We start from the raw sequence: 22,491 nt of genomic DNA, 5'->3' as shown, positions 1-22,491 counted from the left end.
CACATGCCCAGACCAGAGGAGGCACATTTGCTATTTAACGTAACAGTTTTTGTGACAAAGCTATTGGTAGAGTTGAAAATGCAAAACACATTGAACTTTACATTTTTATTCAGTACATGAAAACATAAGCGAAAAAGTACATTGTGTGCACTACTCATCACGCACTGATTTTTATGAGCAACAAGTCAGTTCGGTGGGGAAATGTGCATATTTATGTGGATTTTAGAATACTCGCATGAAAATCTGTCACCAATTGGATGGAAACCTAGCTATTGATGTTAATTCCACATTATGTTAATGCATGAATAAGCAGCAAAGTCAAACACCAATTTCACAAACCTTTCACAGAGCCTGATAGAGCAGCATTTTTTTATTTGAACTGCACTGAATGCTATATGTTCACCTTGTACAAGAAACAAATACAAATACTCACACTAAAAACCAAACAATCTGCTAGCAGCCCTGTCTTGCTAACTTTGGGGCACTAGAGGGGTGTTGCTATTGCTCACAGAGTGCAGTGCACGATGCCTCTAAGAGCTCCCACTGGCTTTCATTAGAACAGAAAACCAAAAAGAAAGGGTGGTTCACATTAGACTATGATTATAAGAACATTTAACTAGCCAATACAAATCTAACAGGACTCTGCAAAAACCTTGAACACCAAAAGACAGGTTTGATTTATAAAAATACCACAATGAAGAAAAGGTGGAAACACACAGAACCATCCAGACTTTTTTTTTTTCTTCTTTCAGACAGAATTTGGGAAAAAGATATCTGCAAAGAAAAAATTCCTGAGTCGGTAACCTCACTTTCCAAACCCTTTCCTATCTGCCTGGTGCTACTTTGTAAGTCCATTTGGTGAGAAAAAAAACAGGACATTTTAAGAGATCAATCTAGTATACAAACACCCGTGACAATGTCCAAATCCATAATGTAGAGGTCCAGGTAAAAGCAGAGGTGCTTTTAACAGTTAGAACTGCTGTTGCATCCATTTCTTACTTCAATATTTTAGCGGCAGACCACCACGTGATTACTGAATCCAAAGTCAATTCATCAATACTTACAACTTCACATTGTCTGAAATTGCGATCATAACCTTTATCACACTAGTCTCTCTCCCACCCGTGCGTCGGGAACCTGGATCTTTGAAAAAGCTCTTAAGAGGAACTAAACAACTAAATTGGAGTTTTACCAGAACAAAATCCTCTCTATAATACTTTGGGTGTTCTCAGGGGTTGAGAGATGTTCACAATGGACAAATTCAAATAAAGGTTTTAGGTCCCATATTCACTTACATTGAGTTTTGTTTTGATTCTTCAGAATGGCAATTTGGGATTATTGTTTTTGTCTCGTTCTGGTCATGAGGCTCAAGAGATCTGGCAACCCTGATGTGTCCAACATTACTGTCTGTAAATTCATGAGCCAGCAGTCAACAGGGTGAGAGATGGACTAGGAAAGGGTTTAGAGGTCCCCATTGAGACTGCCGATGCCACTGGCAACACCAATTGTCTTTTTCTACTGTCTGATAAATATATGTCATTTTATAATCATTCATTTTTTTTCACATTGAAGAACAGAAAGACAGATATTCACTTGTAGGGTGGTCTCAGAACAGGTGAAAGAAAAATACACAGACACACGTGGACTGAACTGAAATGAAGAATGGGGCAGTAACAGATGATGTCATTGTCCTTCCAATCTCCCATTGGTGGGTCAGTCAAGATGGGCGAGCCTTAACTCTGGCACTCGGTAACAACTTGTCCCAGAACACAGGAATCTTCCAACAAACACACACAAAAAAAAGAGTAAACACTTAAACTGAATAAAAACTAAAACAAAGGAAAATTAGAAGTGAAAAGTTCAGATCCTTGGAACATGAGTTTTGACTGTCCCCACTTTGGAGTGTCAGTTGTGAATATATTCACTGTCCCCACTTGGTTCCGGTGTTCTGTGTGAACCCTAACGATCAGTCTGCTGGTCTAAGAGCGGGTGGGTCAGTTGGTCGGTTTTGTATATATGAACTCCTTCCTCCCTGGATGCAGAGTTATGGCTCGGTCATGTGCTGTCTCATGGGCTCCCCTTGTTTGGAGGGTTGGTTGGGGGAGGGGGCCTGGGAGGGGTGGGTACCAGAGGGCAGGGTGTGGGCGATGGGCACCCCCCCAGGCATCATCCCCTCCATCGGCCCAGGGATCCCACCCGAGGCCACACCCACCACACCAGGGGGGTACCTGTGCCAGGGAGACAATTGTCAGGTCACATGGTACCATAACAATACCTCATAGGTTTTAACAACCTGATAAGCCTTTAAATGGCCGTTTTAAGTTGCTACATTAGAAGTGAGGCTAAGGATCCAATTCAGTGGTGATATTCTAATCAAAGCAAGAGAAGTCACACATAGTGTGGTGCAAAACAGACATCACATGAAATCTGAAAACTGATTCAACTCTTACATGTCAATTCAGGATTCAAAACGACCACAAGACCTCATCTGTTGTTCTTGGGAAACTGATAAACGTATCAGAGAAATATATCTTGATTTACTAAACCACTCAGATATCAACAAAATATAGTTATATTTAGGCATAAGGGAATGGTTTGTAGGGCTAGAGATGACAGGTCAAGGAAAAGTTCCCGATAGGATATTTCAGGGGACAGACACAGTGAACCGTTTGGGGAAAAGGGATGTTTAGAGGAAAAATGAAACCCAAGTCATACTCATACATCCTGAGCAGGGAGTAATATGGAATACAACACTGACTGTACTTACAATCAAATGGTTGCCATAATGTGCCAACATTCAATAGATTTTGGATCATTTGGTATGGTACAAGAGGCCAGGTTTTGGCCACATTTGTTGGTTTTGGGGTAGGAAATAAGGTGTGCAATGAGAGGGTGGGCAGAGCAGGTATATTGGGCGAGAAATAAATGAAACACAGACTATCATAAAAACTAACAGCAGCTATGTTTTGATCAGCACAGGTGGTCCTGAGCCTATCATTGTGGGTCAGCATTGGTAGTATTTACCTGGTTCTCTATTAGGTATATAATTTGTCTTGCATTCCCCCAGTTGCTATGGCCTGTACCATGGTTTGGTTGACTCGGCTGTGTAAGAGAAGTAGTTCAGTCCAGTTGAGACAGCAGATATAGGTGAGAGACTGAGAGGTCAATACTGTTGACTGCCTGATTAATAATAGCAGGGGATGGTAGTAATCAATGTGTCCCCATAGCTCTTCATTCCCACGATATGCCACTAAGGAAGACCTAGCCTAAAATACCAGGAAGGTTAAATAGAAAAGAGGTTCTCATAGATTGAATACAGGGGACACCTTCTTGTACTTGAGCATGGAAATGACTATTTTACTGTTTATTTTACTTGGGAAAATATCTCCTTTTTAAAAATCAAAATGTCCTGCTTATATGGATAGTATATGCAGGAGGAAGTGAACCTGACCAATAAGAGGGGTTCCCTGCATAATGGTCTGTTTGGGTGGGATTGAGCTCCCCTACCTGTACGTGGCACCGTTGAGTTCAGGGTGCATCTGCTGCTGCATCTGCTGCTGTTCCACTGTCCAGGGCGCCGTGGTAACAAAGAACTCCTTGTTGACACAGTTTCGTAAACTGTCGGGGATACGGCCTGCATCGGAGAAACAAAAACATTCAAGTGAAGAATTAGCTCCAAATGAGTTTCTCGGTGTGTGATATAATGCATGTGTGCGTGTCTGTGTCTGTGTTTACCAGTGACGGCTCTGCGTATCTCTGTGGCAGCTGCCTCTCTCATCTCTAGTGAGGCCTGTTCACTGTACCAGGCCGTGTGAGGAGTGCAGATCAGGTTAGGAGCATCCTTCAGAGGACCCTGGGTAAAACTACACAACAGTGGCAGAGAGAAAGATTGGCTACGGTGAACTGGATAATGGAGTTGGTGAAGTTATCTATACACACAGATAAGTGCCCACGCTCACCTGAAGGGTTCTGACTCATGAACGTCCAGAGCGGCCCCCCGTATCCTGCCCTCTTTCAGGGCCTGAGCCAAGGCCTTCTCGTCCACCAGACCTCCCCGCGCAGAGTTCACCAGGAACGCACCCTGTCGCATCTAAAACAAAAGCAAACCTGTTTTACTAAACATCAAGTGACATTCCCTCTCCTGTAGAATACACATGTGGGAGCCCACTGCTACAGTATGTGCCTGCAGTGGTGCTTTCAAGCACAAAGCCCTAAGGTGCACTGCATTATGCTTCACATACTAAAAGCTTAGATTCATATCCAAAAAGGCAAACCTCTGTGTACCAAAAGAGAGCGACAGAGATGAAATGAGAGCATCTGGATAAAAGCCATCCCTTCATCTTGATAAAAGCTTGAATTCAGGGAACAACTGTATCTGCTCTGTAAAAGGCACAAGCCCCACGCGAACACACGTATAAATGCAAACATGCACACAGGCATGAACGCACGCACACTGAGATCTGGTGGCAGCAAAAGACTGATGTTCTCCCAGGAAACGTATGGTATAGTTATTTGAATATATAAATCACAAGTTAACCAGGTTCTTCCTTGATGAGACCGCCCCTCACATTTCAAAGAGGACATTGATGTTAGACTCCTATAGCAGAGTGCAGTTTGAAAAGCTGACTTCAGGTGGCAGTGGTGATCAACAACTACGCAGTGAGGGCTGGGTGCGCACTACTGTACTGTTATGGCCTATTTGAGGATTGTGTGTATGCGTGTCTGTGTGGTTGCCTGTGTGTGTTCACCTGTTTGATGGTGAAGTCGTTGATGAGGTGGTGGTTGTGTTCGTTCAGGTTACAGTGCAGGGAGACACAGTCACTCTGGTAGAGCAGGTCTTGCAGGGTGTAGACACGCTGAACACCCAGCGAACGCTCAAGGCCGTCCTGCAGGTACGGGTCGTAGAAGATCACGTTGAAGCCAAACACCTTGGCCCGCACCGCCACCGCCTGCCCTGAACGACCTGTAGACATACACACGAATCCAGTGTCAGAAGCGGATCACAATGTAATGGATGTGTGTGTGAACAAAGCACTCTCAATAGTGGCCGTTACTAAAGACAGACATCTCCTGTGACTCACCGAAGCCGATGAGGCCCAGTGTTTCTCCTCGGATCCTGGCGGCTCCGGACGCCACCTCTCTGATCTGCTCCACGCTCTGGACCCGCGTGCCCTCCCGGAGAGCCTGGTACAGCCAGGTGTTCCGCCGGTACAGGTTGAGAATGTGGCACAGAGTGGAGTCTGCTGTCTCCTCCACCGCCGCCGACGGGATGTTACACACCGCGATGCCTGGCAAAGAGAGAGGGAAGACAGGGTGAGGGATGAAGAAGGCCAAAAATAAGTAGAAGCTCTATGCACAGCTGGTTATGAAAGGAACAACTAAGTGCCCAAGACACATGCAAAAACTGCACACTTGGAAAGGCAATGACATATTTTTTTGCATTATAGTGCACAAATATGAAACAAACAACATATTTCACACCAGGCTTCAATGTTTATTGAGGATTTTTTGTTTTAATTAAGTGACATGCCCGGGGCAAAACTAAGTCTGTGGGGGAGTATTTCTTATCAATGTTTTCACAGCTTTTGTCTGTGTATTTAAGGGATAATACTCCAATTACATGTTATGTAAAATTATAAAAGCAGTGTTTGGTTTGGCTACATTCCAAAGAGTCTTGGCTGCAGTGCTGACGAGCGGGTTGTTGTTGTTATTCCTATGTTGAATTGGCCCTTGCAATAAAATGTCCCCTTAGGGGATCAATAAAGTCTTATCTTATCCCTCTGTCCTCTCTCTTTTTTCCTCCTACCCATCTCTCCGGCCGCCTTGATGTCGATGTTGTCGTAGCCGCTGCCGATGCGGATGATGATGCGTAGAGCCTTGAATTTCTCCAGGTCTTCTCTGGTCAAGGTGATGGTGTGGTACATCATGGCCCCTACTGCCTCGTTCAGCACCTGATGGAGAAAGGGAGAGTCACCTTCATCCTCACCATTATCATTAAAGGCATTTCATCATTTCATCACATATTCATTTTGTGTGTGTGTGTGTGTGTGTGTGTGTGTGTGTGTGTGTGTGTGTGTGTGTGCGCGCGAGTGCAAATGTGTACGTGTCAAAAGCCCTGCATTATCAGAATCTGTCTACGCAAACCAGGTTAGTTAGGGTGGAGACAGCCAGGGTCATAAACTAGATTGATGGTTTTCCAGATACCCAGATAGCATAGCAAGTGCCCCCTGCCAGGCACTTTGGGTAAATAATAGCTTTAAATTCTCCTCCGGCTAACTGCATTTGCTTGGCCTGCCAGATTAGCATAGATGTGAATTTCCATAAGGGTTTTATGAGAGCTAGCTGGAACCAGCGCTAGATGCTAATTCAAGGTTGAAGCTCTCCTCATGCGTTCATCTAATTGCTTAGGCTGTGCTGCTAGCCAGAGGCAAGTTTGGCTGGAGACAATACGTCCTGTGGGTTATAATGACCAATGCTGTGTGAGTCATTAAGCAAGCGGGGTAATCGCTGAGCAATGTGTCAGACTGAATGGAAATTGGATTTTTTATAACTATGGTGGGCCAGTGTTAAAATACATGGTAGGTGTAAAAAAGCAGTTGGATATGGCCCTATAGATGTCAAAGGACCAGTTTGAGAGAATATTTCCTCCAGATCAAAATGATGTGTGGAGACAGTTGGTGTGGGTGGGGGTGGGGCGGTAGCTGTCCAGATAAAAGCTGATATCATGCTCAAGATTCATTTGTATCAATTCCCTCGCTAACTCACGGAAACAAGTCCACAAACAGATGGTTAAACTGCTAACACTGTTCTGACACCAGAGGGAGAGATAACACACGAGCATGCTAACCCTTCAGTCCACACGACACAACGTAGAGATAAGTCACCACCAAAACGTGATGAGACTAGCACTGCTTTGAATTAGACAGTGAGTCATTGTCACATCCCAACACTGCTCAAACACAATGCCACTGAGAAGAAATGTGCAGGTTAGGGCTCCTGTCAGGGAACTAACTTGGCTCCTCTTTCTCAGGCGATGCATGCAGAGGCAGCAGTGTGTGTGTTTCAGTATGTTTCAGATAAAAGTGTGTGTGTGTGTGTGTGTGTGAAATCAGTGAGTCAGCATTTGAGCCTGTGTGTGTGTGAGCCAATGTTTGTGGTTTGTTTGCGTGTGAGTCCCTGTGTGGGGCCCTTTCTCCTCTCGTGTGTGTGGAGTGCCACCTCTGCTGTCTCTGCTGACTCGTTACAAAGGCGGGAGCTCTGCCAATATCTCTACACCCAGGGCAGGCCATCTCGTTTTGTAATGTATGCACAAACACAACAGCTGATTGGACAGAAAGGCCTTGGTGTGCGCGAGCAGGGGAGCACGGAGAGGCCAGGGTCCAGGGAGAAAAGTGTCAAGAGGTCAAAAGAACCCTGGTCCTATTTTTCTCCCTCCATTCTTTCTATTTTCCAATTTCACTCGCTCTCTCTCTATGCGTCACACCCAAATATATATTGTAAATGGTTCAACACTGCCTGTGCTGACAAAATCTATGTCAACAAACCTTGTTAACAATTGATTATCACTATGAAGCTTTTCAACGCTGATACAACTGTAGGGTCAACAGACACAACACATGGAAGTAGCTTTGTTAACAACCTCTTTCCACATTTTGTATTTTAGATGAAGAGGGGAAGATTTGATGTTGCAATGGTATATTGCTGATGACTCTGTCGTTAAGGAGCGCTACATGCTATCTCAGTATATAATGACATTCCTTTCCCATAAGCAGCCTCTCTATTTAACAACCAGAGGAGGAGAGGAAGAGCATAGACAACCAATGACATTACATCCTAATGAAATCACTTTCACTTAAATGGGAAAGGGTGGGAGAGACAATATACTGTACTGTAATATCTGTTTTATGTTAGAGAAGGAGCAGAGGGGGAGAAGGAGGTGAAAAGACCGCTACAGTTTGAATTGAGGGCACAAACCCATGCAGTCCGTGTGTGTGTGTGTGTGTGTGTGTGTGTGTGTGTGTGTTATACCTTCTCATGGATCTCCTGTGTGGACTGGGCGTCACAGAAGGCGACAGTGGCCAGGTCTTTGAGGATGGGCATCTCTACTGTACAGTCACGCCCATCTAACAGGGCCACTAGGGGGCGAGGGTGCATCGGCCCATTCATGATCTGGGGCCGGATACCTACACACACAGAGACAGAGAGAGAGAGAAGATAAACAGAGAGAGAGAGAAGATAAAGAGAGGAGAGGAGAGGAGAGGAGAGGAGAGGAGAGGAGAGGAGAGGAGAGAGAGAGAGAGAGAGAGAGAGAGAGAGAGACAGAGAGACAGAGAGACAGAGAGACAGAGAGAGAGAGAGGAGATAGAGAGGACAGAGAGAGAGAGAGAGAGAGAGAGAGAGAGAGAGAGAGGACAGAGAGAGAGAACAGAGAGAGGACAGTGAAAGAGAAATGAGATAGAGAGAGGACAGAGAGCGCGAGAACAGAGAGAGAGAGGAGATAAAGAGAGAGGAGGAGGAAACTTGATGAAAACCTGAGGGGTCGGCACATTGTTAACAATAAACTACATTGGAGAATAGATTGCAGTGTGTGAGTCTCTTTAACAGATTCACTGAACCGCACCTGCACAAAGACATTGGATGTGCATATGTAATCTTTTCCCTCCCTAAAACACACACGCTGTGAAAATTGACAGTTCGATACAATGAATGCTCTGACTCCACAATCACCTGGTAAGATGGATCAATAACACACACTCAATACTTCCTGAAATGACCAACCCCTCTGCTGTGTCTCATCGTTGTGACTCCTGATAACTCCAGTTACCAGGCAACAAAGCCTTTCACCCCATGAGGTCACTCCCACCATATCACAACCCTGCAGGGGCAGTGTATGTGTGTGTGTGTGTGTGTGTGTATGTGCATGCTTGTGTGTGTGTTTGTGTGTACGCACTACGCACACACACGCGTAAGCAAGCACACCCACACCTGTGTTCTGTATCTGTTACAGCATGATACTACAGACACAAGTATCTCAACCTTCTCCAAACGCACAGCACAATATCACCAATGTATCATCCCTGGAGCTTTATACTCTGTGAAGGAACAGAGTGAAAAAAGAGAAGAGCGACTCTGGGCAGAATGAAACCAAATTCCATCCAAAAAAAGGAAAGGGGGGGGAAGAGGGAGAGGGAGAGAAAGCACTTTGCACACCACTCCTCCAGCGCTCCCTCGCTCCCTACTGCTGTTGTCATGGTGATTACAGGATTTGGGCAGGATTATGAAATATTTGATTTAGTGGCGTCGGTGCTGCTGAAGAGCAGATCTGAGCTTTTCTCTCCCCTCTGTGTCCATTTCAACATCAGAGAGAACAGACTGTAACCTGTGCCCATTGAACGAGAACACAAGATAGACCAGAAACACAAAAGAAATACAGAGAAATGTGTCAGAATGTACAACAACACAAAAACAATGTCCCTTAACACCACTTGGTTCTTCATGAGTTTTCCCTAATAACAATAACCAGCTAACCACAACATCCTAAATTGTATCCAGCATAAGAAATGTATGAATTCCGTCTTGGTGGCGGTAACCAGGGAGGTTGAAATCATAACGTGACGCTAGCACTGAATGATTTGTTTTTCATACAGTTCAACCTAAAGAGAGCACCTAATAGACTTCCTGTATAATGTCACAGCTGTGAAAGACAGCCAGTCTTTGGGAGGTCACCACTGAGCCCTGTGAGTGTGGAGATGTGAGGGATGGCTAGGACATACAGTGCATTCAGAAAGCATTCAGACCCCTTCCTCTTTTCCACATTTTGTTATGTTACAGCCTTAATCTAAAATTGATTCAATTAATTGTACTTTGTTGAAGCACCTTTGACAGCGATTACAGCGTCAAGTCTTCTTGGGTATGACGCTAGAAACTTGGCACACCAATATTTGGGGAGTTTCTCCCATTCTTCTCTGCAGATCCTCTCAAGCTCCGTCAGGTTGGATGGGGAGCGTCGCTGCACAGCTATTTTCAGGTCTCTCCAGAGATGTTAGATTGGGTTCAAGTCCGGGCTCTGACTTAGCCACTCAAGGACATTCAGAGACTTGTCCCGAAGCCACTCCTGCTTGGCTGTGTGCCAGGTTTCCTCCAGACGTGATGCTTGAGATTCAGGCCAAAGAATTCAATCTTGGTTTCATCAGACCAGAGAATCTTGTCTCTCATGGTCTGAGAGTCCTTTAGGTGCCTTTTGCCAGTGGGCTGTCATGTGCCTTTTACTAAGGAGTGGCTTCAGTCTGCAAACTCTACCATAAAGGCCTGATTGGTGGAGTGCTGCAGAGATGGTTGTCCTTCTGGAAGGTTCTCCCATCGCCACAGAGGAACTCTAGAGCTCTGTCAGAGTAACCAACGGGTTCTTGGTCACCTCCCTGACCAAGGCCCTTCTCCCCAGATTGCTCAGTTTGGCCAGGCAGCCAGCTCTAGGAAGAGTCTTAGTGGTTCCAAACTTCATCCATTTAAGAATGATGAAGGCCACTGTGTTCTTGGGGACCTTCAAGCCTGCAGACATTTTTTGGTACCCTTCCTCAGATATGTGCCTCAACATAATCCTGTCTCAGAGCTCTACAGATAATTCCTTCGACCTCATGGCTTGGTTTTTGCTCTGACATGCACTGTCAACTGTGGGACCTTATAGACAGGTGTGTGTCATTCCGAATCATGTCCAATCAATTCAATTTACCACAGGTGGACTCCAAGTTTTAGAAACATCTCAAGGATGATCAATGGAAACAGGATGCACCTGAGCTCAATTTAGAGTCTCATAGCAAAGGGTCTGAATACTTATGTAAATAAGTTGTTTTTCATGTTTAATAAATTTGCAAACATTTCTAAAAACATGTTTCCCTTTGTCAGTATGGGGTACTGTGTGTAGAATGATGAGGGGGAAAAAAATATTGAATAAATTTTAGAATAAGGCAGTAACGTAACAAAATGTGGAAAAGGGGAAGGGGTCTGAAAACTTTCCGAATGCACTGTATATACTTTTGTGTATTATTATCTTTTATGTATTATTATCATGGGTACGTGTCTCTGTGCCTCTCACACAGTGTCAGTCAACTCTCACAGCCTTTTACATGACGAAGCACAGAGGAAGGAAATTGCCATGACAACATAGCTCTTTACAATTGTGTGAATAGGGTACCTATAGATTCAATATCCCTGGAAGGATGGAGGTCTATAGCTATTTATTGCACAGTTCACTTTCTCTCCATGGGACTGTGCATGGTAGTCTGGCTGACGCGACTCCCGTGGTACACAGCGAACGAGCGCTGTGACACACTGGTCTGGCTATGGGTCCACCATAAATGCATTATTCGCACAGAAATTGGCTGAGCTTTGATTGGTTCTCTTAAATCTTTTTATTTTTCTTTCCTGGGTGGTTTGAGACCTGGATTTGAAACTCTAACAGTTGTATTGGAAGGGGGCAGCTTTCAGGGGCTATGTGTGGCTGTCTATGTGGGTTCTTGAGTGAGAAAGACACAGAAGAGCCACCTTCCTTATCGACACATCCTGCCTACAACACCAAGCAGCTTTGCCAGACTCCGAAGTCAGGAAGACTTCGGGCACTAGCCCGACTGTGTGCAGGGCGCTCTGAAGTAAAATACTGTTCCACAGACACACGCTTGAATCTCCTTACACTCCTGCAGACCCCATTAACATAGCACAGAATTGGTGAGCACAACCTCCTTCAAATACCCTATTAGCTGAGAGCAGAGGGTCACACTCACACACAGTTTAGAGGCAAGCGAAATACTGGCAACAGTCGGAAGTGGGTCAAAATACTGATGATTAATTATTTCCTTGTGGCTAATAGACTTTCAGCACCCTAATAAGTCAGAACAAGAAGCTCTGCTAAATACATGATACATTGCTGGCTAATTAGCTACTAATGAGAGCTTAATGAGGACCTAATACCTGGTCAGTAATTCTGAAGAGCTTCTTAAAGGGATACTTTGGGATTTTGGCAATGAGGCCCTTTATCTACTTCCTCAGAGTCAGAGGAACTCATGGATACCATTTTTTAGTCTCTGTCCAGTATGAAGAAAGTTAAGAGGTAGTTTTGTGACCCAATGCTAAATAGCATTAGCGCAATGACTGGAAGTCTATGGACATCTACTAGCATGCTAGCAGATATCCATAGACTTTCAGTCATTGTGCTAACGCTAGTTAGCAATTGTGCTAGCGCTAGTGAGCAACTTCCTTCAAACTGCACACAGAGACATAAAAATTGTGTCCACACGTTCATCTGACTCCGGGGAAGAAGATAAAATCCCAAAGTATCCCTTTAAAGCAGCCTGGGAGAAAATGACATGAGGCAAGTCAACCACAGGAGGCTGGTGGCACCTTAATTGGGGAGTACGGGCTCATAGTAAAAGCTATAACGGAATACATGGAATGGTATCAAACACATCAAACACATGGTTCCCATTACATTATAGCCATTATTATTAGCTGTCCTCCCCTCAGCAGCCTCCTGTAAAGTCAAATGCAAGTCACATCATGTCAAATGTGCTACAACTCCATACTGTTCCAGAATGTTCTCAACGACATAATAAAATGCTAATGTATGCATACATGTTCTGGATAATCTGAAAATAGAGTGGAGATTAACAGATATGCTCACACCCACGTGCACAAACCCACCAGCACACAGGACACAGGACACAACACACACACACACACACACACACACACACTTAGAGTAGATTTATCCAGTCTAGCCTGTCTTGTTGACTAGCCATCTTCCCCATGGGATCCCTCATCCTTACTGAACTGACATGTCCTCTGAGATCTCATCACCACAGCTGGTCCAGGACCAGTGCTTATGTAACCGAGGTGGCTCTGTGAACCACACTCACGTGATAAGTAACATTGCTGGAGACACCAAGACTTGTGTTAGCTACCCAAGCAGCAATCCTCAACCAATTTGCTATCAGACAGGGTCTGACTCTCTTCCTTGAAGATCACTGAAATGAAAACTAGCTCATGAGAGCTACAATTGTGCCAGCTAACATCCCCAAGGACCGCTGCAAGGCCGTATCAGGCCAACCGGTGAAGTTCCTTGTTGTGGTTCCTGATATTTTTCCTCCGCCACTGTGTGTTCTGGGAACCAACCATGAAGTTACAGTTGTGTGTCCAATTAAACCCACTTGTGGTCCTAAATCAGCACTTACTAATCAAATCAAATGTTATTTGTCACATGCGCCGAATATAACAGGTGAACCTTACAGTGAAACGCTTACTTAAAAGCCCTTAACCAACAACGCAGGGAAGAAAAATACCAACAAAAAAAGAAAGAAAAGTAACAAATAATTAAAGAGCAGCAGTAAAATAACAATAGCGAGGCTATTTACAGGGGGTACCTGTACAGACTCAATGTGCGAGGGCATCGGTTAGTCGACCTTTGGCAGCGATTACAGCCTTGAGTCTTCTTGGGTATGACGCTACAAGCTTGGCACACCTGTATCTGGGGAGTTTCTCCCATTCTTCTCTGCAGATCCTCTCAAGCTCTGTCAGGTTGGATGGGGAGCGTCGCTGCACAGCTATTTTCAGGTCTCTCCAAAGATGCTCAATTGTGTTCAAGTCTGGACCCAACTTTTTTCTAACAATGAGTAAGACATGAGGAATCCAACGAAATGGTCAAAAACCACCCACGGACCGTTCACACCCCACGCCAATCCCACCCCATCAACAAGTACACAGTATCCGTTTTCTATGTCTGACAAGTAGTATGGAGCTGCTACTTGGAATATTGTTGTATGTATGTTGTATGTCAACTCAGTAAATTTGGTGATGTTTTTGTTTTCCTGTTCAGAGAAATGAGTCACTGAAGTTGTTTGGTTTATATTCCATCCCACATCCTGATATGACCATGTTTTGATCACTAGTTCATGCTCTTCCTGTTCATGGACAAGGTATGACATCAACCAAATTCACTGAGAATACATTATATAGGATTAAGATGCAATACTTCGAGCCGCAGCTCCATACTACTTACATAACTGATACTACGGTATATATCAGTGATCATCAACTAGATTTTTTATTGAGCAGATGGTTGGGGGGCTGGAACAAAATTACAAATCATTTGTAGTCTGCAAATGTGACTGCAAGAAGCCCAAACCGATATAATATTTGACAAAAAAAAACAAAAAAATTAGAACCTTGCTTACATTTGTATACAATCACATATCTCTCTATTATGCGTGGGAATACTTGGGAACAGATTTAAAAAATTAAAATCACTTGGAGCTGATTTCCTGTTTTTTTACAGGACAATTCCATTGCTCAGAAAACTTGGTGGGGGCCAAATAAAACAACCGTGGGCCAAATCCAGTTGGGAACCCTGCTATATAGCCATGGTTGGGGTGGGACTGGCGTGGGGTGTGAGGGGTCCGTGGGGGGCTTTTCACAATATATTTGGATTCCTCATGTGTAACTCATCATTTGAAAAAAGTGTTCGCCAAAACGGATGTTAATTACTATATTTATTGAATATTATATGAATCAAAATGGCTGCCTCCCGATTAGTGCCACGCATTATGCACTAGAGGTGTTACTACAGACCCGGGTTCGATGCCCGGCTGGGACCGGGAGACCTATGAGGCGGCGCACAATTGGCCTAGCGTCGTCTGGGTTAGGGGAGGGTTTGGCCGGCCGGGATATCCTTGTCCCATCGCGCTCTAGCGACTCCTTGTGGCGGGCTGGGCACATGCATGCTGACTCGTGTCACCAGTTGTAGAGTGTTTCCTCCAACACATTGCTGCGGCTGGTTTCCGGGTTAAGCGGGCAGGTGTTAAGAAGCGCGGTTTGGTGGGTCCTGTTTCGGAGGACGCACAACTTGACCTTTGCCTCTCCCAAGCCCATTGGGGAGTTGCAGCGATGAGACAAGATCGTAATTGGATATCATGAAATTGGGGAGAAAAGGGGGGTAAAATACAAAACAAACAAAAAAATGCTTAATTTCTCAGAGATCAAATTATGTATGAATACAATAATGTTTCAGGTATGCTAATCTTATGTTTCCAACTACAGAAACGATTTCAGAACAATCTGAGATGGTGGGTGACTAAATCCTCTTTCTAGTGCTTTTTGAGGTGGAACGACCCACTCTTCTCTGTACTAAAGGCTCTGGTCTGTTTAGCACCACTATGGTTGTTTGGCAGGCTAGCATGAGCCCCACCCAAAGTCTGTGTCATTGGAAACCAGTGCAGGGGTAGACACTAGCCAAAACAGGGTGGAGAAAATCCACACTAGACAAAATACTAGCCTCATCTTAAGGGGGAAAATGAAAAATGAGCCCTTTATTTTAATGGATAAAGATGCCACTGTACCATTTGAAGCCACCAATTTGATACAATGATACACTTCATAGTTAATAGGGAATCGATTACTACACTGAGCTACGTAAACACAGAAGATGCTTCGTATTTAGCTTATGGTCTATCAAAGAACACTAACACAACCAATAGATCACATTGCTCTGAGACTCAAGGAAGGAAGTGTGTCACCACCATGCAGCGTTGTTGTGATACTTCTCATTGGATGAGTTAGACACCTGGCCAACTACAGCCGCGATCTAGATGCTTTCTTGGAGTATGAAAGAAGCTTGCAGAGAGACATTAGCATCCACCCACAGATGAAGCCCAGATGTTCTGCCACTAAAATCCTTTTTTGGATTCTGACAACTGAAATATAAAGGCCGCCTCTAAATTCCTTCGTAGAAATGAACTTTTCCTTCAGATAATACGATAGAGTGTCTAGTTCCCATTTGGATGTCTGATCAGACAGTTCCTATTCTCTGCTGCCAGAGGGTGAGTCACAGATTTAGAGGAGAACCATTTCCTAAATAGAGCAAAACAATTGAGAAACGATCCCTCAACTACCCCTCACTTTTTCTTGGAACTTGAGTTATATTTCATTGGATTACATTAAAGGACACTACCCTTCTCTGCTTCAGTTTGATCCTTCTGATGTAATGGAGGAAATGGAGTTAATTGGAACAGCAATGAATAAGCTCTTGGCATCTTTTTAGATGCATCCAAAGCATTTGACATGGTTGATCAATAAATATTACTTTCTAAATGACATTATTACAGTTTTCATGATTATACATATAATTGACTATATAGTTATGTTTATGCTAGATAGCAATTTGTTCATGCAAATGGCTGTGCATCTCCCAGAGCCAAGATATCCTGTGGCGTCCCACAGGGTTCAATAATTGGACCTTTGTTAGTCCTAATCTATATCAATGACCTTGCTGCTGTGTCTTCTACTGTACTTCCCATTCCCTTTGCTGATGACACCAATTTGATTTTATCATCACACAATAATGTTGATTCAGTAATTAATGACGCCAACTAAGGTATGGCCAAATTTTCTGAATGATTCCAGATTAAAAAAAATATATCTTTAAATGTTAAAAAATCCAACTTTATTTTATTCACTAGTAAGAATAAGAAATATTGCAACGACAACAACAAAAAGAGCCAGAATCTCAATTGTTGGGAATGAAATTGAACTAGTCACATGCACTAGATTCCTCAGAATTCTAATTGATGGAAAGATATCCTGGAAAGATCATATTCAAATTGTCTACACAAAGTGATGAAATCTGCTGGCTTCATCAGAAATATTAGTGGTTTTGTTCATCAAGCTTGCTTCCTAACTCCATACTATAGCTCAATTTACCCATATTTAATTTCATGTAATATTGTCTGGATCAGTATATACACCTCCTACCTACACATTGTACTCATCATACAAAATACATTTGTAAGACTTGCCACCTCCTATAATTACCTGGCTCCATCTGCACCTTTGTTTAAGAAACTCAATATCTTGTCTATTTACGACATTAGTGTACGCCAATTATACACTTCGATCTACAAATACTCATACCTCACAGACAGTTTACCTAAACCCTTTAGTGGATTCTTACAGGTTAATCCTGAAATCCATCTATATAACACAAGACACTGCGATAACCTTCACCTCCCCCACTGCTACATCTCCAATAGTCAATTCTCTATCAGATATAGAGGTACCATACTCTGGAACCCTTATCTTCACATTGCCAAAATACCATCATCCCTCAATAACTTCAAGCGAAGACTGGGGGTCAGCCTGATGAACCAAACTACTCAGTAATCTCCTCCATATAGCCTAACTCTCACACACTCACATATACGTTTGAACAAAACAAATATATATACACAACCATTCAAAAGTTTGGGGTCACTTAGAAATGTCCTTGTTTTTGAAAGGAAAGCACATTTCTTGTCCATTAAAATAACATAAAATGTATCAGAAATACAATGTAGACATTGTTAATGTTGTAAATGACTATTGTAGCAGGAAAACGTCCGATTTTATATGGAATATCTACATAGGCGTACAGAGGCCCATTATCAGCAACCATCACTCCTGTGTTCCAATGGCACGTTGTGTCAGCTAATCCAAGTTCATAATTTTGAAAGGATAGGTTGATTATTAGAAAACTATTTTGCAATTATGTTAGCACAGCTGAAAACTGTTGTTCTGATTAAAGAAGCAATAAAACTGTCATTCTTTAGACTGGTTGAGTATCTGGAGCATCAGCATTTGTGGGTTCGATTACAGGCTCAAAAGGACCAGAAACAAATAACTTTCTTCTGAAACTCAGAAGAACTCAGTCTATTCTTGTTCTGAGAAATGAAGGCTATTTCATGTGAGAAATTACCAAGAAACTGAAGATCTCGTACAACGCTATGTACTACTCCTTTCACAGAACAACACAGACTGGCTCTAACCAGAATAGAAAGAGGAGTGGGAGGCCCCGGTGCACAACTTAGCAAGAGGACAAGTACATTAGTGTCTAGTTTGAGAAACAGATGCCTAGAAGGCCAGCATCCTGGAATCGACTCCTCACTGTTGACGTTGAGACTGGTGTTTTGCGGGTACTATTTAATGAAGCTGCCAGTTGAGGACTTGTGAGACGTCTGTTTCTCAAACTAGACACTCTAATGTACTTGTCCTCTTGCTCAGTTGGGCACCGGGGCCTCCCACTCACCTACCCAATTTTGTTTTTGTTTACATGTTGCATGCTGCAGAGCTCCAGTAACAATGTCCTGAAACAAAACAGTTTAGCATACTCCCTAATATAACAGTGAGCTAGTTTGACTAAATAAGGGAGTGTTGCACTCCCCCTGTACCCCTGAGCCGATTTTCCACAACAGATAAAGGGAAAGCTGTCTCTTTCAATCTAAACCACCCATCTTTCTCCCCTTCTCTCTCTCCTGGAGGAGAGTGTAAGGTGACCAAACACAGGCCAACCACAGCCCCAATGACTCAATTCTGTGTGTGACAAATGCAATATATCTCCCCCTGGCCTCTAGTCTCCAGCCCACTAAACAATAAAACTGAGAAAACAAAAGGAAGTGAGGAGGATTTTCCACGGCACGGTGATGTCAGGGCTCTGCCTCGGTGCGGTCGCCCAGTTCAGAATGGGGTTTTGTAGAAACTGCTCTCTTTCCTACTGTAGATGAAGAGCTAAGAAGGGCTCAATGGCTTAGGACCAACAGCTGGTTCTTGTTACCTAGCAACTCCCAAGCTGAGGCCACGGTTACAGGTCTGCTCAGAGTGGGGGTCTCACTCTCCTGACTCAATCTGTCAACCAGTGGTATTATAAGACAGCTTCACTCAAAATAACAGGCCTCCAAAACTGGCACACCGAGAAAGAAAGAGGTTCTGACTCCACTACGAAAATGACAAAGAGAGGTGCGTTAATGTGTTATGACTTCGTCTATCAATTTATGCCAGGAAACCTGAATATGAGTAAAGTATGTCTATGGCTGGTCAGTAGCCAACGGCAGCATAGTTTGAGTGCTGGTGCAGAGAGACAGTATGTGGATGGGCAGTGAGACAGCAGCGAGCTCAGCCAGAGCACTGGAACACTGCATTGCCTCAGAGAGGGCCAAAAACACACACCCAGGCACACACACACACCCACACACATACACACACACATAGCACGGTGTCAGAACATGAGCTACGGTACTGTGTGTATGCTTGTGTGTGAGCAACAGCAAGAGAGGGAGAGAGCAGGAGGGTAGAGGCCATATAATCTTCTTTTGTTGGCAGGTTTTCCCCTTCCAGGCCCCCTCGACCATACGACGCCCTGCCCCCCTTCACCACCCAGCACACCCTATCCCCCCTGTAGACACACAAAGCCCCTGCTTGTCCTCCCTCTGCCTGCCATCCTTCCCCACCCTTATCACCACCCTGCTGCCCCTGCCCTGTTACCAGCCCCACTAAACCAACCACTCCCCTGCCAAGAGCTCCCGAGTGGCACAGCGGTCTAAGGCAATGCATCTCAGTGCTAGAGGCGTCACTAACAGACGTTCGAATCCAGGCTGTATCACAACCGGCCGTGATTGGGAGTCCCATAGGGGGGCGCACAATTGGCCCAGCGTCGTCTGAGTTTGGCCGGAGTAGACCGTCATTGTAAATAAGAATGTGTTCTTAACTGACTTGCCTAGTTAAATAAAGGTTACATTTTTTTTAAGGGAAAAAAAGAGAGAGAGGGGGCAGAAAGAAAGAAAATACAGGGAGAAGGAATGAGAGATAACGAGACCATGATAGAGTGAGGGAGAATGAGAGAGAGATGTCTGTCCTTCCTAAATGGCAGCCTTTGTGCTTCTTCAGCCAGACTTGCTCTCTAGAGCACAATTGGGGCCAGAGACAAAAGCAGGCGACTAGTGGACAGCACACTTCAGCTCCCATTCAACCACACTGGCTTTCTTTACACAGGGAACCATCAAGGGACCGTACACCACAGGGAGGGAAGCGCGCGCACACACACACACACACACACACACACACACACACACACACACACACACACACACACACACACACACACACACACACACACACACACACACACACACACACACACACACACACACACACACACACACACACACACACACACACACACACACACACACACACACACACACACAAGCTCTCAGGGATTTATTGTGGTAATAACTATACTGTTTACAAAGGAGCTAAGCGCTGTATAAGAACATACAGATATCACTCACTCACACTGGAAGACACACGCATGACCATTCATCAATGACCTCCCCCCCAACAATCCCTCAATCTCAATACATCCCCCCTCCATCTTCTCTGCTCACTCACTTTCCTTCCCCTTGGATTTACACAGTTCACTGGTTTCAAGCCCAGTAGAGACATATGCACACACACACATTCTTTCATGACACACTTCATTGCAGACACGTTGAGGTTCAATTGCCTTGACAGACCCCCCTCTACACACACACTCTGACCACACGCAAGCACACACTCGCAGAACAACCAACAGGAAACATGCTCCTTGCCTGGGAAATGCTGTCTCCACATTCTTCAGATCAAGAGAGGCACATGGCAGTGGCAGAACACACAAAAAAAAGTAGGCAGGGGGGATTCTCAGTGTGTCCTGAGGGTAGGCTATCCCTTCCTCCCTCTCTCCCCCCTCTCCTCCTTTTCTCCTTTCTCCTTATTCAGTCTCTATCCACTGCTTGTTGTCCAGAAGCACCCTTCTTCACCTTACTCCCAGCTGTTCCATACTTGAAAGCGGGCTGGTGGGCGAGAGGGGCTGTAGGGGGGAGGGGGGGCAGAGCAGGGTGGCGAGAGGGGCTGTACGGGGGTCAGGGCAGGGGGGTGAGCTTGGTCAGATAGTCTTTTATCTCCGGGGCATAAATAGGTCTTTTCCAGTCAGCATCCGCCAGCAATCGCCTCTCTTCTCCTCTCGTCGATCGCAAATATCTTCTCTCTTTCTCTGTCTTTCTCTCTATCCCTCCCTCCCTCCTGCACGCTCCGTCCGGGCTATTTAAACAGATTGCAGGCTTTCTCCACCAGCCTTTGTGTGAGGCCGAGAGCGAGAAAGAAAGGAAGAAAGAGAAGACAGGGAAAACAAGTGAGCAAACCAGAGAGCCCCAGCTACGCAGGGAAAAAAAGAGAGAAAAATTAAAAGAGAAAAAAAAATCCCTAAATGAGTGCTAGTCAAAACGAGTGGTGCGACGCTCCTGGCGTGGACGAATCACTCTTCCGTTACCTCTGCTCTCACACAATTTCCTTCCCTCTTTCCCCCCCCCTTCCTCTTTCCCTCACTCTCCCTTTCTCTCTGTCTTATTATTTTCGATCTGGCTTTCACAGCATTTTAAGAATGCCAGCCCCCTTTTCCCCTCTCCCTCCCTTTCACACTCACTCTCTGTTATTTCTCTCCTTCTTCACCCTTCCCCCCTTTCTTAACAAAACATCCCATTTATTTTCAAACCCATTCAGTGAAGTGCACGTATGATGTGTTTTTCTCTAAAACTTGCATTGTCCCCCTAATTTCTAAAATAAAGTACAATATCAACATCACCTGCCAACATTAAGTCAAAACACCGACAGTAACACAAGGGCAAATAAACAAAAATACACACTATAAAAGAATAACATTGCAGTTGAGGATTCCTACAGCATTATGTCCACAACGAACTGGAAAACCTGGGGAAATTACTGGCATGTGTTTCCAGTACATTCCCAGGAAATGTATCTTTCCTCCAATCAGCTGCATGTTGTCCTTTAACGATCACATCCTCGCATGGTTTGGTGGCTTGTGTCATCAAGTTTGTCATAATAAAACAACATAAACAACCCACTGGGCACAAACTGGTGGAATCCATGATGTTTGAATTTGTCAATGTATTGTGACGTGGAATCTACGTGGAAAAATACACCGGATTTGAAAAAGGTCATCAATGTTGTTTTGAGGGTGCCATCATGGTAACCCAATTTTAACATAGACAAACCTTGTATACAATATGTTGAATGTGTACCTTTAAAACATCATCAGATCCTCAATGTTATATCTACTATCAGAACTTTTGGGGGGGGGCTTAGCATCACCTCCTACTGGAGAGTGTATCTATCTACAGCTACCTTTTGGTCCCCCGTCCAGGGTTTTAACCAAGCCCAGCTTAGTTATGATGTTTGGTCACTGGCTATTATCAATGTGCTACCGTGAGAATGACTGTTGAGAGACTTCTACTTACAAATGAAATAAATTCACTGTTGCCATCGAAGTCATTCTAAAGGGTAGGTTTAACAGAGCAATGTAAATATACTTTATTACTCATATATCACCAATGATGCTTTTTAGGCACATATAGCATCTGCAAAGTAATCAACAGCTATTGTTTCAATTCAACACAGAATTCAACTAAAAACAGACAATACAATAGAACAAATTATTATTGATGTCTCAAGCAAACACATTTCCGGGTGGAGGAAGTTGCATTCTGTGCATGGTTCTCTGCATGGCTGTGCTCTGTATTTACAAATCAGTAATCACATAATGCAGCGACTTTTCAATAAGATGAACCATTGTCAATGTCACAGTGC

General features: G+C 44.2%; 1 protein-coding gene across 8 annotated transcripts in view; it reads right to left on the bottom strand.

Moving 5' to 3' along the window:
* Window positions 1-90: 90 nt before the first annotated feature.
* The window catches only part of LOC139411880 (C-terminal-binding protein 2-like), a 116,367-nt gene continuing 93,966 nt past the window's right edge, over window positions 91-22,491 (bottom strand). For 4 of the 8 annotated variants that reach the window (XM_071158683.1, XM_071158674.1, XM_071158666.1 and 1 more), the window contains 8 exons: window positions 8,029-8,183; window positions 5,807-5,951; window positions 5,082-5,288; window positions 4,749-4,963; window positions 3,960-4,090; window positions 3,736-3,863; window positions 3,508-3,634; window positions 91-2,228 (listed from right to left, as the gene is read on the bottom strand). In XM_071158683.1, coding sequence (XP_071014784.1) covers window positions 2,045-2,228; window positions 3,508-3,634; window positions 3,736-3,863; window positions 3,960-4,090; window positions 4,749-4,963; window positions 5,082-5,288; window positions 5,807-5,951; window positions 8,029-8,183 — 1,292 coding nt within the window. In that variant the 3' untranslated portion in view covers window positions 91-2,044. Of the gene's footprint in view, window positions 2,229-2,450; window positions 2,506-3,024; window positions 3,103-3,183; window positions 3,267-3,507; window positions 3,635-3,735; window positions 3,864-3,959; window positions 4,091-4,748; window positions 4,964-5,081; window positions 5,289-5,806; window positions 5,952-8,028; window positions 8,184-22,491 lie in introns of those variants that run through there. The other 4 variants (XR_011634646.1, XM_071158642.1, XM_071158651.1 and 1 more) reach the window with 4 other exon arrangements.

This window comes from Oncorhynchus clarkii, chromosome 1, assembly GCF_045791955.1.
Source record: "Oncorhynchus clarkii lewisi isolate Uvic-CL-2024 chromosome 1, UVic_Ocla_1.0, whole genome shotgun sequence".
In the NCBI taxonomy this organism is placed as follows: domain Eukaryota; kingdom Metazoa; phylum Chordata; class Actinopteri; order Salmoniformes; family Salmonidae; genus Oncorhynchus; species Oncorhynchus clarkii.
This window is presented reverse-complemented; position numbering and strand designations above follow the sequence as displayed.